General features: G+C 54.9%; 6 protein-coding genes across 6 annotated transcripts; 5 read left to right on the top strand and 1 right to left on the bottom strand.

Annotated features, from left to right (window-relative positions):
* Nucleotides 1-492: 492 nt before the first annotated feature.
* Nucleotides 493-2367, top strand: J4E84_009260 (uncharacterized protein; the record flags this gene model as incomplete). Its single annotated transcript, XM_049391823.1, has 2 exons — nucleotides 493-603; nucleotides 670-2367. 2 exons carry the CDS (start codon nucleotides 493-495, stop codon nucleotides 2365-2367), a joined length of 1809 nt encoding a protein of 602 aa, XP_049240461.1.
* Nucleotides 2368-2976: 609 nt separating this feature from the next.
* Nucleotides 2977-4818, top strand: J4E84_009259 (uncharacterized protein; the record flags this gene model as incomplete). Its single annotated transcript, XM_049391822.1, has 1 exon — nucleotides 2977-4818. One exon carries the CDS (start codon nucleotides 2977-2979, stop codon nucleotides 4816-4818), a length of 1842 nt encoding a protein of 613 aa, XP_049240460.1.
* A 65-nt stretch (nucleotides 4819-4883) lies between these two features.
* On the bottom strand, nucleotides 4884-6637 carry J4E84_009258 (uncharacterized protein; the record flags this gene model as incomplete). Its single annotated transcript, XM_049391821.1, has 2 exons — nucleotides 4884-6312; nucleotides 6558-6637. 2 exons carry the CDS (start codon nucleotides 6635-6637, stop codon nucleotides 4884-4886), a joined length of 1509 nt encoding a protein of 502 aa, XP_049240459.1.
* An 893-nt stretch (nucleotides 6638-7530) lies between these two features.
* On the top strand, nucleotides 7531-8780 carry J4E84_009257 (uncharacterized protein; the record flags this gene model as incomplete). The annotated part of the gene is made up of 3 exons (XM_049391820.1): nucleotides 7531-7543; nucleotides 7759-8097; nucleotides 8374-8780. 3 exons carry the CDS (start codon nucleotides 7531-7533, stop codon nucleotides 8778-8780), a joined length of 759 nt encoding a protein of 252 aa, XP_049240458.1.
* A 527-nt stretch (nucleotides 8781-9307) lies between these two features.
* On the top strand, nucleotides 9308-12079 carry J4E84_009256 (uncharacterized protein; the record flags this gene model as incomplete). The annotated part of the gene is made up of 4 exons (XM_049391819.1): nucleotides 9308-9710; nucleotides 9889-10584; nucleotides 10644-10808; nucleotides 10863-12079. 4 exons carry the CDS (start codon nucleotides 9308-9310, stop codon nucleotides 12077-12079), a joined length of 2481 nt encoding a protein of 826 aa, XP_049240457.1.
* A 900-nt stretch (nucleotides 12080-12979) lies between these two features.
* J4E84_009255 (uncharacterized protein) lies at nucleotides 12980-13486 on the top strand (the record flags this gene model as incomplete). The annotated part of the gene is made up of 2 exons (XM_049391818.1): nucleotides 12980-13059; nucleotides 13267-13486. The coding sequence occupies 2 exons, from the start codon at nucleotides 12980-12982 to the stop codon at nucleotides 13484-13486; spliced, it is 300 nt and encodes a 99-aa protein (XP_049240456.1).
* Nucleotides 13487-13517: the final 31 nt, after the last annotated feature.

The raw sequence follows: 13517 nt of genomic DNA, 5'->3' as shown, positions 1-13517 counted from the left end.
CCCGTTCATCAACTCCCGGACCCACATTGCGGCTGAGTAGTCGAAGAAGTCTTCACCATGTCCCCGGAAGCCATAGGTACCATGTTCCCGATGGGATGGCTCTCAGCATAGCGACAACGCCAGGGATCGCGACCGCACCGCCTCGAGAGCACCAGAAAGCACTGAAGCTCCCATAAAGTATCCGGATTACTCATACGAGATCCCCGGTAGACGGCGTAAGGACGCAGGCAAAGAGTGGGTGTTGTGCCCGCCCCTGTCCCGTCTCGCATCGGATAAAATGGCTACACGATATCAGGCCCGCACCTGCATACGGAATCTTGGGATCTCGGCCCAAGATCTCGATGTCGCTAGCATGCTTTTTCTAGTTCAGTAGCGCTGACAAGTAATTTATATTCTGCTGGTATGCTCGAGGGCGGCGATTTACCGGCGTCCAAGTCCTGCGTCGACTACTCAGTCTTTTGAGAGAGCACTGCTTTTCCACGGGACGCGATCATGAAGTTACAAACGTCCACTTTGCTAGCGTTTGCGCTGTTGGAGTATGGTAGTGCCGCAGTTGTCGAGCGGGAGGCAAAGGGAGCGGTCAATGCCAGCTCTTATGACTTTGTACGTTACCTATCGAAGCCAACAGGTTCCATCCCGACTCCGAAGATGATCTAACAGACGATATAGATTGTAATTGGAGGCGGAACTGCAGGTCTCGCCGTCGCTTCACGCATCAGTCTTGGACTCCCAGATCTCAACGTCCTTGTCATAGAAGCTGGACCCGATGGCCGTCAGGAACTAGGTATCAGCGTCCCAGGAAAAAAGGGATCAACACTTGGTGGCAAATATGATTGGAACTTCACCACCATTGCACAACCCGGCGCCAACAACCGCGTGTTTGCGCAGAACCGCGGCAAAGTCCTCGGAGGATCCTCTGCTCTCAATCTCATGACATGGGACAGAACTTCCGAGTACGAACTGGACGCATGGGAGAAGCAGCTCGGCAACAAAGGATGGAACTGGAAGAACTTGTACGCTGCGATGTTGAAGTGCGAGACATTCCTACCGTCGCCGCCATACGGCACCGAGGGAGTCGGTACAACGGGGCCCATCCGCACGCTCATCAACAGGATCTTCCCCCGACACCAGTTCTCATGGTATCCTACCATGAACAGCCTCGGCTTGGCAACGAACCGAGAGAGCTTGAACGGTAACCCCATCGGTGTCTCGACCCAACCGAGCAATGTCAGCCCCAACTACACTCGCTCTTACGCCCCAGAATACCTCAAACTCGCCAAGGATAACCTCGTCTTGAAACTAGACACGCGTGTGGCGAAGATCAACTTCGAAGGAAAGACTGCCGTCGGTGTCACCCTGGAAGACGGTACAACAATCACCGCGCGAAAGGAGGTCATTCTCTCGGCTGGATCGTTCCAAACTCCCGGTCTTCTGGAACACTCCGGTGTCGGCAACTCTACTCTGCTCAAGAAGCTCGGTATTCCCGTTGTTAAGCACCTACCTTCGGTTGGCGAGAACCTCCAAGACCACATCCGCATCCAAATCTCCTACCAACTGAAGCCCGAATACCCTTCCTTCGACGTCATCAAGAACGCCACTCGCGCGGCTGCCGAGCTAGCCCTCTACAACGCGGACGAGGTCTCACTTTACGACTACACCGCCAGCGGCTACGCATACTTCCCCTGGGGCACCGTCAGCAACTCCACTGCATCCACGCTCCGGAACCTCGTTGACAGCGACGCGAGCTTGACGTCCGCAACCGATAAGTTGAAGAAATCATACTTCTCCCCCGCCCTCAGCACAAAGGTACCTCAACTAGAAGTCATCTTCTCAGACGGCTACACCGGTCTGAAAGGCTACCCCGCCGCCAACTCCACCCAATTCGGCATCGGCACATTCGCACTAATCGGCGTGGTCCAACACCCCCTCAGTAAAGGAAACGTCCACATCTCCTCCCTTAACATCAGCGACAAACCGCTCATCAACCCAAACTACCTCTCCCACCCCTACGACCTCGAAGCCGCGACCAACCTCGCCAAGTACCTGCGTAAGATCGCTTCCACCGCGCCCATGAGCGAGGTCTGGACAAATGAGTACGAACCGGGCAGCGCTGTGCAAAGTGATGCGGATTGGCGCAGATATGCGCTGGCGAATACGTTGAGTATTTATCATCCTATTGGTACTGCTGCGCTGCTGCCGGAGAAGGATGGTGGTGTTGTGGATAAGGAGTTGAAGGTCTATGGTACTAAGGGGTTGAGGGTGGTGGATGCGAGTGTAATTCCTCTTTTGCCGAGTGCGCATTTGCAGACGCTTGTTTATGGGATTGCGGAGAGGGCTGCGGAGATGGTTGTGGGGGAGTATAGTTAGGTGGTAGGGTGTTAGTGAATTCATGCACCACCTCATACAATGGAAAAGCTGAACACCTTAGAGCCTACGTTGACCTTGGGCCACCTACTTTGTCTGTTTTTACCTTGATGTAGGCTTTAGGGTGCTTAGTTTTTCCCTAGGCTAACGTGGCACAATACTTGGATCAGAGAACTGTTGACTGAGCGGCAAGACAGCGGCACCAGATCCCACAGCTGCTCGTGATTGATGCGTTATTCGATGCCGGTCATGCTTCATAAGCGTGGTACGTCCTTCTTCTAAGGCCTCCCCACTAGTTCGGGCTAGTTTCCCTTCCCCCGCATGTAAGGCCGACCTCAACCATTACTATTCAGATGCCGCCGATGGCGACATGCCGCGGCAACACCACCAATGCGCCCTGCGGATGACACCTCAACAAGTCGATGCAAAGCGTTATTAGAATGGATGCCGACGGCATCAACATCAATAGATGAGCCTCTTCGCCAGAGCATAACACCCAATAATTCTTCCTAGCAGTACAAGCTACATAACCCAGAGCTCGCACAAAAGACATCGATCAACTGACTACACACCACGAAAACCTCCCTCAGGTTCACTCCACAAGCTATCAACATGTCTTTCTCGATAGGCATGCCCTGGAACGAGGGCGAGGAGAAGATGCACCGCCTCCTCCGCATTCCGCCCCAAGACAACCCAACATCAGCCATGCTCACACCACAAGCAGCGTTCATGTTCCAACGCGCCCCTCTGCTCGCATTCGGGACTCTAGATGCACAGGATCGGCCTTGGACGACACTATGGGGTGGCGAGCCTGGTTTCTCAGAGCCGCTTGGTGGCGGGTTCATCGGTACGCGCACTCTCGTCGACGGCAAGTATGATCCTGTTGTGCAAGCGCTCGTGGGAGGTGGCGAGAAAGGTGAGAAAGGCGAGACGACCCAGGCGAAAGACGGTGGGAAGCTAGTAGCAGGTTTAGCCATCGACCTGATGACAAGAAAGAGAGTCAAGACCGCCGGCCGCATGGTCGCAGGGACGATAAAAGACATCGAAGTCGAAATAGAAGGCGAAGAGAACAGGAAACAAACACAACTCCAACTCGTCACCAAGATCGAGCAAAGTCTCGGGAATTGTCCAAAGTACCTCAACCAATACGAAATCCGCCCCGCGCTTTCAGACCCAGAACTAGTGTCGCAAGGCTCATCATTGTCCACCGAGGGAGCGACGTTGATATCCAAATCCGACATGTTCTTCCTCTCCACCAGCACAGAAGACGACATGGACGTCAACCACCGCGGCGGTCCCCCCGGTTTCGTCCGCATCATCTCCCCGACCACCCTCGCCTACCCGGAATACTCTGGGAACCGGCTCTACCAATCACTCGGCAACCTGATGCTGGACCCGAAAATCGGGCTTGTGTTTCCAGACTACGAGACCGGAGATGCTGTGTATATAACCGGCACGACCGAGATCCTCGCTGGCACAGACGCCTCCGCCCTCCTCCCAGGCAGCAACGTAGCCGTCAAGATAATGATTGAAGAATGCCGATACGTAAAAACCGGTCTACCATTCCGCGGCACGAAGAAGACACCAAGTCCGTACAACCCACTCGTCCGTACACTAGCGACCGAAGGCAATGTCCGCGGCGCACTATCCAGCACCTCCTCCTCCTCTTCCCGCTCCACGCGCCAAACAGCCCTTCTCACAAAAAAAGAGATCCTCACACCCACCATCGCACGCTTCACTTTCTCCGTCGAAGGCGGCCTCACATACGCGCCTGGCCAATGGATCGCGCTTGATTTCAGCCAAGAGCTCGATGTGGGATATGAGCACATGCGGGATGAGGATCCGGCGAGTTTGAATGATGATTTTGTTAGGACGTTTACGATTTCTTCGACACCGACAAAGGATGGAGGAGACGAGGGTAAAGAGAAGGAGTTTGAGATTACCATCCGAAAAGTGGGGGCTGTGACTAAGTTTCTGTTCCAGCAGAATGAGCGGGCGGGGCTGGAGGTGGGTGTTTTGGGGGTGGGAGGGGAGTTCGAAGTCGTGAGTGCTAGGGCTGGAGAGGCGAGAAACGTGTTTGTGGCTGGGGGTGTGGGTGTTACGCCGCTCTTTGGTCAAATCGGTGGGCTGGATCTACAAAACGGCGGGTTCATGTTACTGTGGGCGGTGAGGGGGGAGGATGTGGGGTTGGTGCTGGATACATTTAAGCGGTATCCTGGGCTGGGGAAGTGTGCGAAGGTGTTCTTGACTGGCCGGGCTGTAGAGGGTGAGCTTGCGAAGATGAGGGATGAGATCAAGGCGCAGGCGGATGTGGTGGAGAGGAGGATGATGAAAAGTGATGTACAGGATGTGCAGGCTGAGACGTGGTATGTGTGTGCTGGAAAGGGGATGAGAAGGGAAGTGACTGGGTGGCTGGATGGACAGAAAGTGGTGTTTGAAGACTTTGATTATTGAGAGCTGGAGAAGATCCTGTATACTCCACCCCAGAACCCCATCCTCCCCCCACTCCACCCCCTCCCCTACACCCTCCGCCTAACCCTCCCCGAAATCCTCTCTCTCGGCCTCATCGTCCCAAAAGCCTTCCTCTTATTCCCCGGATCCAGCCTCCTCGCCCCCTCCAAATCACTCACTTCAATCTCAAACACCCCCATCAATACCGCTAGTGTCACAATGCCGATATTGCGTGCAAAATGCCGACCAGGACATTTGTGTTCGCCGCCGCCGAAAGACGTCCAGCTACCGCTTAGACCTGCGTCGCTGAACTTTGCGCGGTTATCGGTTTTGGCGGAGGGGGTGGAGGGGGAGGTGGTGGAAGAGGTGGTGGAAGGAGAAGCGGAGGTGTTGACGAGATACCGCTCAGGCCAAAAGGTATCCAGAGGTTTAGCAACAGTCTGGGGCCGTATGGAACGCCAGCCCTGAGTGAATTGGCCGGCGAACTTGTGACTGATGAAGACTTGAGTTCCTTTGGGTACGGTGTATTTCCCATCTAACTTCCACACGTCACTCGTAACCTCTCGGACTGCGAGGTTGGAACTGTACATCCGTGTTGTTTCGGCGTGGAGGCTCTGGAATAGCGGGCGCGAGGTGAGTTGCATGAAGTTGTAGCCCTTTGTCTCCTCGTTTACATGGTTCTCCATTTCAGACAACACACGTTGTTGTAGATCTGGATTCCGCAGCGTCTCGAACAGGTACCAAAATGTGACGGGCACGGTTAGGCTGGTTCCTCCGTAAAGTAAGCCGAGAGTCTGTGCGGACCGGCCTTCGATGCCATGACCGGGCATTTCGCTATACAGTTTCTCGCGCTCTTGGAGCAGACCTGACCCCGCGACGGGATCCCACACAGTGTTCACGGCGTTCGCTTGACGCAGAGCCTCGGACTTGATGGTCCATGTGCGGATTGCGGAGAGGAGGCGGTCACGAGCGGCGTATGCTTTTGGAATGACGAAACGGGGGAGGCCCATGAAGAATTGATCTGTGGCTTCGATGTGGATCCAGAGATCTGTTATGATTTCTGGGTAAGACTCGATAATCGAGCTGCCCAGCAGTGTTTCGGTTATGCCATACGAAAGATGGTATTCGAGGAAGGCGTAAAGGTCGGGGATTTCGTGCCATGTGCCATCAGGGGTTTCGGCGAGGGTTTCAGAGATGGTGCGCTTCATGACGTCGAAGAGGCGTTGGACGAGGAGACCGAGATTGGAGCCAGTGGTGTGTTGCCGGATGTGCGTAGTTTGGATGTAGTCTGTGTTGCTTTCTGGGGAGTTGTAGTAGTCGATGGCGGCTTTGGGACTGCTCATTAGTGCGCCCATGATCTTGTCGTGGATGAAGGGGTTGGGGTCTAGTTCGGCGGAGTTGTTGAGCGCGCCTTTGATGTGCTCGGGGTCGAGGATGAAGAGTAGTCTCTCGCCTGCGCCGTCGAGGAAGAAGGGTGAGCCGTCCCCGTATTCATTCCTGTCAACACGTCAGTTCTGCTACGATGTGACAGTTCAGCACAGTTGTCCTTGGGTACTTGCATGCATTTGGCCAGGAAGCCATGGGAATCATAGGCCATTGACAAAGCATGTCGGAGTCCTGGAATCCAGTACGGCAGTGTTGGTGGTAAGATATTGTGCCCTTTGCCATACTTGATGGATCTGAAGACGTGCGACGACCATATCCTCGTGCAAACACATATCGCAGCTATGGCCACGACGCACTGTACGATGAGGCTGCTCTCCAATACTGCAAACGCCGGCCCCAATTGATCGTCCACACGTGTCGCGTTGCTGATATCCATATCGTTGCAAAGAGAGCCTTGGACTGGACACCTTTTCGATGATACCCCGCGGCTTACAATGACATTGTCATCTTAATGCAAGGAGAGTCCAAAGATAGCAAGGCGACATTTCTGCCAAGTTTGGAGTACGCATCCTTTGATATTTCCATAGCCTCCGCAACGGATGGACACCTAAAGAAAAAGGGCCTTTTCGGTTCATCATCATCAGCATGAGCCAAACATTAGGCCCTTTGCCCTGTGTTTGGTGACGTTATCCATGTGTATCCCCGGTGCTGCGCAGACTTACGCCGATGCTGTAGCAACATCGCAAAAACACTACATGTTGAGACATCTGCAACGCACGAAGTATGTAAACTCCAGGACGATATTGTGTGTGGTGTTGTGCAGCTCACGTGTTACGATAAACCACAAAATCTCCGATCGTCGTCGATGCAGGGCGAGTCAGCGCTAACCCAAAGCGGCGTCTAATCTCTGTGGTATCGGCGGCGTCGTTGGCAGCCTTGGGAACGGTAGGCGCAATAGTTCAACTGGACGATTTCCTGCATGGCTGTAGTGTACTCAAGCGACAGGTGAAACACCAACGGCGGCTGATTGCGTGCAGGTAGTGCATGAAGGCGCTATTTTTGGTGGCATGGTGTGCATCTGGCGTGCATAGTGCGGAGGCGGAGACGATTGGCTAGCGTGTCAGGGTCCCGGCTAGAACAACAGAGCTTCGTCAACTCGACAACCTCCGCGCGCCTCGCTGTCATCATCACGCTCCTTCGCGACCTAGACATCCTTCGCCGTTAGCTACTCATCCATTGCATTTCTTTTCCCTGTTCTTTTTGCGCACGCTTGTGCTATCCCTCAACCCTCAATAGCTTATCTAGCAGCCAGCTAGGACCGTCGTCAGCATGCCGGGAGTTCGTAAGTGCGATCCTCACCCATTTTCACTCTTCAAATCGAGTCCATCTCCGGATCCGATGCGCTTGCATCGTTGCAAACTTTGTAGCGGTTGGCTACTCTGATGTCTACTTGTATCCGCGCAAACTCCTACCCACCACAAGCCATGACCCTCCACGTTAGCCCGTGTGATCACGAGCACACCCACAGAATCGCTATCTGACACATCCCTCCAATAGCACTCGACGCCATGGACCAGATGAAGAAGGCCTTCAAGGGTCTCTTCAGGGGCAAGAAGTCCAAGAAGGAAGAGCCAAAGCCCACGGCCACGGGTGAAGCCGCTGCTGCTACGCCTGCGCAGACCAAGCCCACCGAGACTACGCCGGCTGCCCCAGCTCCTGCGACTGCGCCCGAGCCCGCGAAGACTGAGACGACACCCGCGGCTACCAGCGCCGAGCCCGCTGCGCCAGTGCCAGCGCCTGCCGAGCCCGCTGCAGCTCCAGCTTCAGATCCAGCTCAGAGCGAGTTGAAGAAGGATGAAGCTGCGGCCCTGACTGAGGTCAAGAACGCCACGTCCAGTAGGTTTTCATCTCGTTCACACTCCAGTCCACTACCGTACCGCGGGAACGAAGCCTGCGATGGCTCTAGGCGGCGACAGAAGGTCGACCTAGACAACCAGTGGAACGGCCCCATCTAGGTGTGGGACTCTTGCACCAGATGGATGGCTATGTGTTAGCATCAGCGCACTTCCAGCAGCCCGTTACGACTTCTGCGCGATACGACATTTGTCTTGACTAGTATTTCTTATATCTCTTCATCGCTCAAGACACCCAGACTAACGCATCATCTTCCAGCCCCCGAACCCGTTGGTGCCGTCGCGCCCGCTCCCCCGACTGCTGCCGAATCTCAGCCCGCTGCCACCGAGGCCCCCAAGGACCCTGAGGCCAAGGTCACCGATACACCTGCACCTGCTGCCCCCGTGGAAATGCCGGCTGTGCCTACCAGCCAGCCCGCTGCCGGCATGAGCGCTACAAGCGGTCCTATGTTTGACGAGCCCAACTTTGGCGAGGACAAGGCTGCTGCGCCCGCTGCACCAGCTGCGGCACCAGCTCCCGTTGCGCAAGTCGAGGAGCCCGTCGCCCCTGCACCAACCCCTGCGGTTGCGGATCCTACTCCTGCTGCTCCTGCGCCTGCGCCTGCGGTTGAGCCTACCGCTACCACTGCTGTCCCAGCCGCCGCTGAGGAGAAGGCGGAGAAATAGGGAGCTTCCTTCTCGGCTTAAGAGAAGCTACCGGGCATCACCGCACAGTTGAGGAAACGCCGCATCAGAAAAGGGTCAGAAAACCACAAAAACAATTTTTTTGAATACAGCGGGCGAAGGGCGAGTGTCGGGCCAGGGTTTTCAGCATTGTCTCTTTCCACTAATACTATACCCCACTGCTGTATCTTTCGACGGGTGTGTCGAGCTGTTGGCGAGCTTGAACTTGAATCGAAACAATTTCCATGATTATTCCAGCTCCTCTTGTCTAGTGAAAAGTAAACGAATCATCGTCATTGTATTGCCCAAAGCTCCCAACTAGCGCGGGGCAGATAGCAGCCGCGCTACACGTCAAGGCAAAGCCCCACCACCGACGTCAACCAAGGGACGCGATAATTCACACTAGAAAGCTACTCTCTCCCGAACATTTCTACACGCCTGCGAAACGACTCATCCACGACGCGCGCGTGCCCAATAATTCTCACGTTCCCCCACCACCTGCCAACACAGCCAACAGCAATACCGCCGCGATGCCTCCCAAAAGCGGCTTCTCGCGCACGCGCAACGTCGACTACGATGACGACGACATCTACGACGACGATGACGATTACTACGAGGAAGAAGAAGCCGGCGGTGGAGCCGACGCAGGGGATGGCATGACAGAAGAAGATAAAGAGCAGATGCGTGCAGGTACCATAAGAGTACGCGAGGCGCTGGGGGATAAAAGCGACTTTACGAGCGACGAGCAAATACAAGAGGCGCTTTGGCATTACTACTATGATGTTGGGAAGAGTGTTAGTTATTTGAAGAATAGGCTGGGGGTGGGGGAAGTGAAGACGGAGGTGCAGAAGCAGGAGAAGGAGAAGGTTAAGCCGGTGTCGAGGTTCGATCAGGCTGCTAGTGTGGCGGAGGAGAAGGCGCCGGTTACGACAGGTAAGCACGCTCACTACACTCCAATCTTCACTTGTACTCCACTCTAGCTATGTAGACGCGTCTGCTGCCTCGCTGTCATCCTCCACCGTCGGGTGGGTGGGGGAGGTGGAGGGGAGGCGGAGGGGCGGTGGTGGAGGTCTCGTGGAGAGATTCGTGATTTGACTGCCATCACACGAAGTCAAACACGTCACCCTTGCCGCTCGCCATACTCCTCGCCCTCTTCCTCCAACCACCCTCTCTGATCCCATCCCGCACCGTTGCCCTCATCTCGATGCGATGCCTACCAACGCTGTCACAGACTTCTTCTGGGATGTGCCCTGGGGCAACGTACCACCCGAACGACTCGGCGTCATCACCGTTGATCCTCCACACTACAAAGGCGGTTTGCTGGGAGGCTCCTCGAAGCTGGCTGCTCTTGCGGCGAAGCGAAGAAAGGAACGAGAAGATGCGGAAGCTGCTGCCTCGAAAGCCAATAACGACGCGGATTCAGCAATCGCCATGCTTGACAAGCTTTCGGTGAAGAATCAGGATGGTCGCAATTCTTCCCCAGGTGGTACCGGCCCAGCTCGGCCTTCTCGATACCCTATCCGCAGACGGTCGCCATCGCCAGCACCAGAAGCCCCGAAAGAACCCGAGATAGAAGAGCCTCAAGCACCCCAGCCTGCTGTAGTCGTCGAATCGCCAGCTCAACGCGCCACCGCCTCCATGTTCGCTTCCACCCTTTGCGGCTCTGACGAGTCATCGAAGCACCCCCAAGCACCGCTACAAGAGGTTCCACTACCTTTTGCTGCATACAAATCGTATGATGGCACTGGTGCTTTTGCTGGGCCGAGTCCGGATGACATTGTGCGGGCAGCACAGGCAAAGGGCGCAGGTGGCGGACGTCACTAGATTTTGATACAACCTCTTTTTGAACATCTCTAAACCATACAGGAACAACACCAAAGAAGAAGAAAAGGCAAACGAACGGTGACCTGACCGAATCGGTCGAGAAGCTAACCGTGGCCGACGAACCGAGAGTGAAGAGCAAGAACTTGAACGTCGTGGATGAGTTTGAGAAGAGCGCCTCGAAGCGGTTGGCGAACTTTGTAGTACTTGGTGAGTAAATCTTCATCGTCGATGCTATGAGAAATTTTCAGTTAACCTTCCCAGGCCACGTCGATCACGGCAAGAGTACGCTCATGGGCCGGTTGCTCTACGATCTCAAAGTCATCGACCAGCGGTCAATAGACAAGTTGCGGAAAGAAGCAGAAACCATCGGCAAATCTTCGTTCGCGCTTGCTTGGGTCATGGACGAAACAAGCGAAGAGCGGAGTCGTGGTGTCACCGTTGACATTGCTACAAACTACTTCGAGACCGACAAGACCAAATTCACCATTCTGGACGCGCCCGGACACAAGGATTTCATCCCCAACATGATATCAGGTGCATCACAAGCCGACTTTCCCGTCCTGGTCATCGACGCAAGTACGAACAGCTTTGAGTCTGGTCTTAAGGGGCAGACCAAAGAGCACATCTTGATCGCGCGCAGCATGGGCATGCAACATATCATCGTGGCCGTGAACAAGATGGACACTGTTGGATGGTCAAAAGCACGCTTCGACGACATTTCAAAACGCATGACTGCCTTCCTTACAGAAGCCAGCTTCCTCGAAAAGCGTATAACCTTCATCCCGCTCGCAGGCCTGACAGGAGAGAACGTCGTCAAGAAGATCGAGAACTCCGCCGCCCACTGGTATACCGGCGAAACCCTGCTAGAAGCTCTGGAACGCATCGACCTCCCATCCCGAAACTTCACGAAGCCCCTCCGCCTCTCCGTCGCCGATGTCTTCCGCGGCGACATTCGCTCCCCACTCAGCATATCAGGCCGCATCGACGCCGGCACCCTACAAGTAGGCGACGTCATCCTCGCCCTCCCCGCCAACGAAACCGCCACCATCAAATCAATCGAAGTACAAGACGCCCCCGTCGACTGGGCCGTATGCGGTCAAATCCCCACACTCCACCTCACAGACATCGACCCCGTCCACCTCCGCCAAGGCGACATCGTCTGCGCGCGTAGCGACCCCGTCAAACTCGTCAAAGCTTTCACATCCAAGCTCCTCGCTTTCGAACACGTACTACCGATGCCTGTGGAGGTGTTCCGAAGTACATTGAACTCGCCTGCGGGGATTAGGACGCTGAGTGCTAAGCTGAATAAGTTCACGGGTGAGGTTGTGAAGAAGAAGCCTAGGATTGTTAAGCCGGGGGAGGTGGCGAGGGTGGTGGTGCAGTTGGAGAGGGAGTTGCCGGTGGAGGAGGGGATGAGGGTTGTGCTTAGGGAGAGGGGGAGGACGGTGGGGGCGGGGTTGATGGAGAATGTTGCGTAGATGTAGATGTTGTGTGGGTATTGAAATTGTAGAGGGGGTTCGTGCGGCAGTCATCACCACCTAGAGGCCGTCGGGAATACAGGTTATTTGGTATCCTGCAAGAATATGTTGTAATCCTACGGAACACAAAATCAATTTCCGAGTCCAGTGAATGTCTCTCCCATCGCTGAGACAGCTTCTCACTCCTTCCAGTACATAACCGCGTCTTCCCCCACAGTACTGGTTCAATGGCCCGGTGGGCAAGCGTCACTGTGGTCGCGCTTGTGGCATGCGGGCAGCGGTGACGCGTGCTCTTTCTGTTATGAAAATGCCATCGGGAAGCCGCGAACCTTGAAAACATTCTCTGATACGTGATTTGGCCTTGCTGTCATTTCTTACCATTCATCGAGACTATTTGGGATCATCGGTCTTGTACGACTTCTCATGACAAGACGCCCCCATCACAACACCGGCATCTATGAACAGCTAATCGAGGCTGGAGAGGCATCACATACCTGACACTAGACGTCGCTTCCAGTTCGAGCAGCTTCTCGGGGTGAGCGAGGCTGCTCGCTGCCACATTGATCGCTCGCACCTGCCTCCTGCCCAGTTGCTAACCCAACGCGGCCAATGGTCTGACTCAACGCTTTGCAATCGTCCGATACTACGTCAACGCTTGGTCATAGCGGTTGCGGCACTAGTCTCTGGCCCTGGGGTTGTCTTCCTCTGCCGCCTGGTTCTGGTTCTGCTTCTTACTACCTACGCCACACTTTGCACATTCACCGCCTCTTTCGTATTCGTCCTATCAATCACCCACTGATTTGATACTCCCGAATTGATATCCTCGTTATCAGAGTATAGCTCAGTCATGCAACATCTGTTTCACATTCACCAAATCCTTCACAGCCTCACAGCCACACGATGGCACCTAGGAAGAAGACGAAGAGGAAGGCCAACAAGCGCGTCAAAGTCACGCACCCTCCAGTCCCGGACGCTGGCGAGTTCTCACAAGCCTATGATCAGAATCAAGAGCGCACCGACCCGCATTCACCTTCGATGGACCTTTTTTGTTGTGGCCTTATGACGCAGCGCCGCTCGCGCCATTCTTTAAGTTCTTCTACTGCGACTCTTGACCACGACACCACCCCGCAACCCGTATCGTAAGCACAAACCCACAGCCAAGTTCGATCCCCGCTGACATCTTCTAGACAACGTACCCGGGGAAAGAGGAACCGACCCGTCATTCCAGACTCTGATGATGAGCTGGCCACTGAAGACGAGACCGAGGACGGAAGCCCCGTTCCATCGCAGACTCATATTAACCCGGGTTTGAACGACGTGCGAAGATGGATCGCGTATTATGTCGTACAATACTACGTCGTAGCCTCGCGAAACAAAAAGCTGATCCATGACGCAACCACCCAGTGAATGACTGTCCCATCGATGAGAAAACCTCTCT

This window comes from Alternaria hordeiaustralica (genome assembly GCF_023758085.1).
Source record: "Alternaria hordeiaustralica strain BMP 2776 chromosome Unknown scaffold_27, whole genome shotgun sequence".
Classification (NCBI taxonomy): Eukaryota; Fungi; Ascomycota; class Dothideomycetes; order Pleosporales; family Pleosporaceae; genus Alternaria; species Alternaria hordeiaustralica.
Note: the sequence above shows the minus strand (reverse complement) of the source record. Positions and strands in the feature narration are given on the sequence as shown.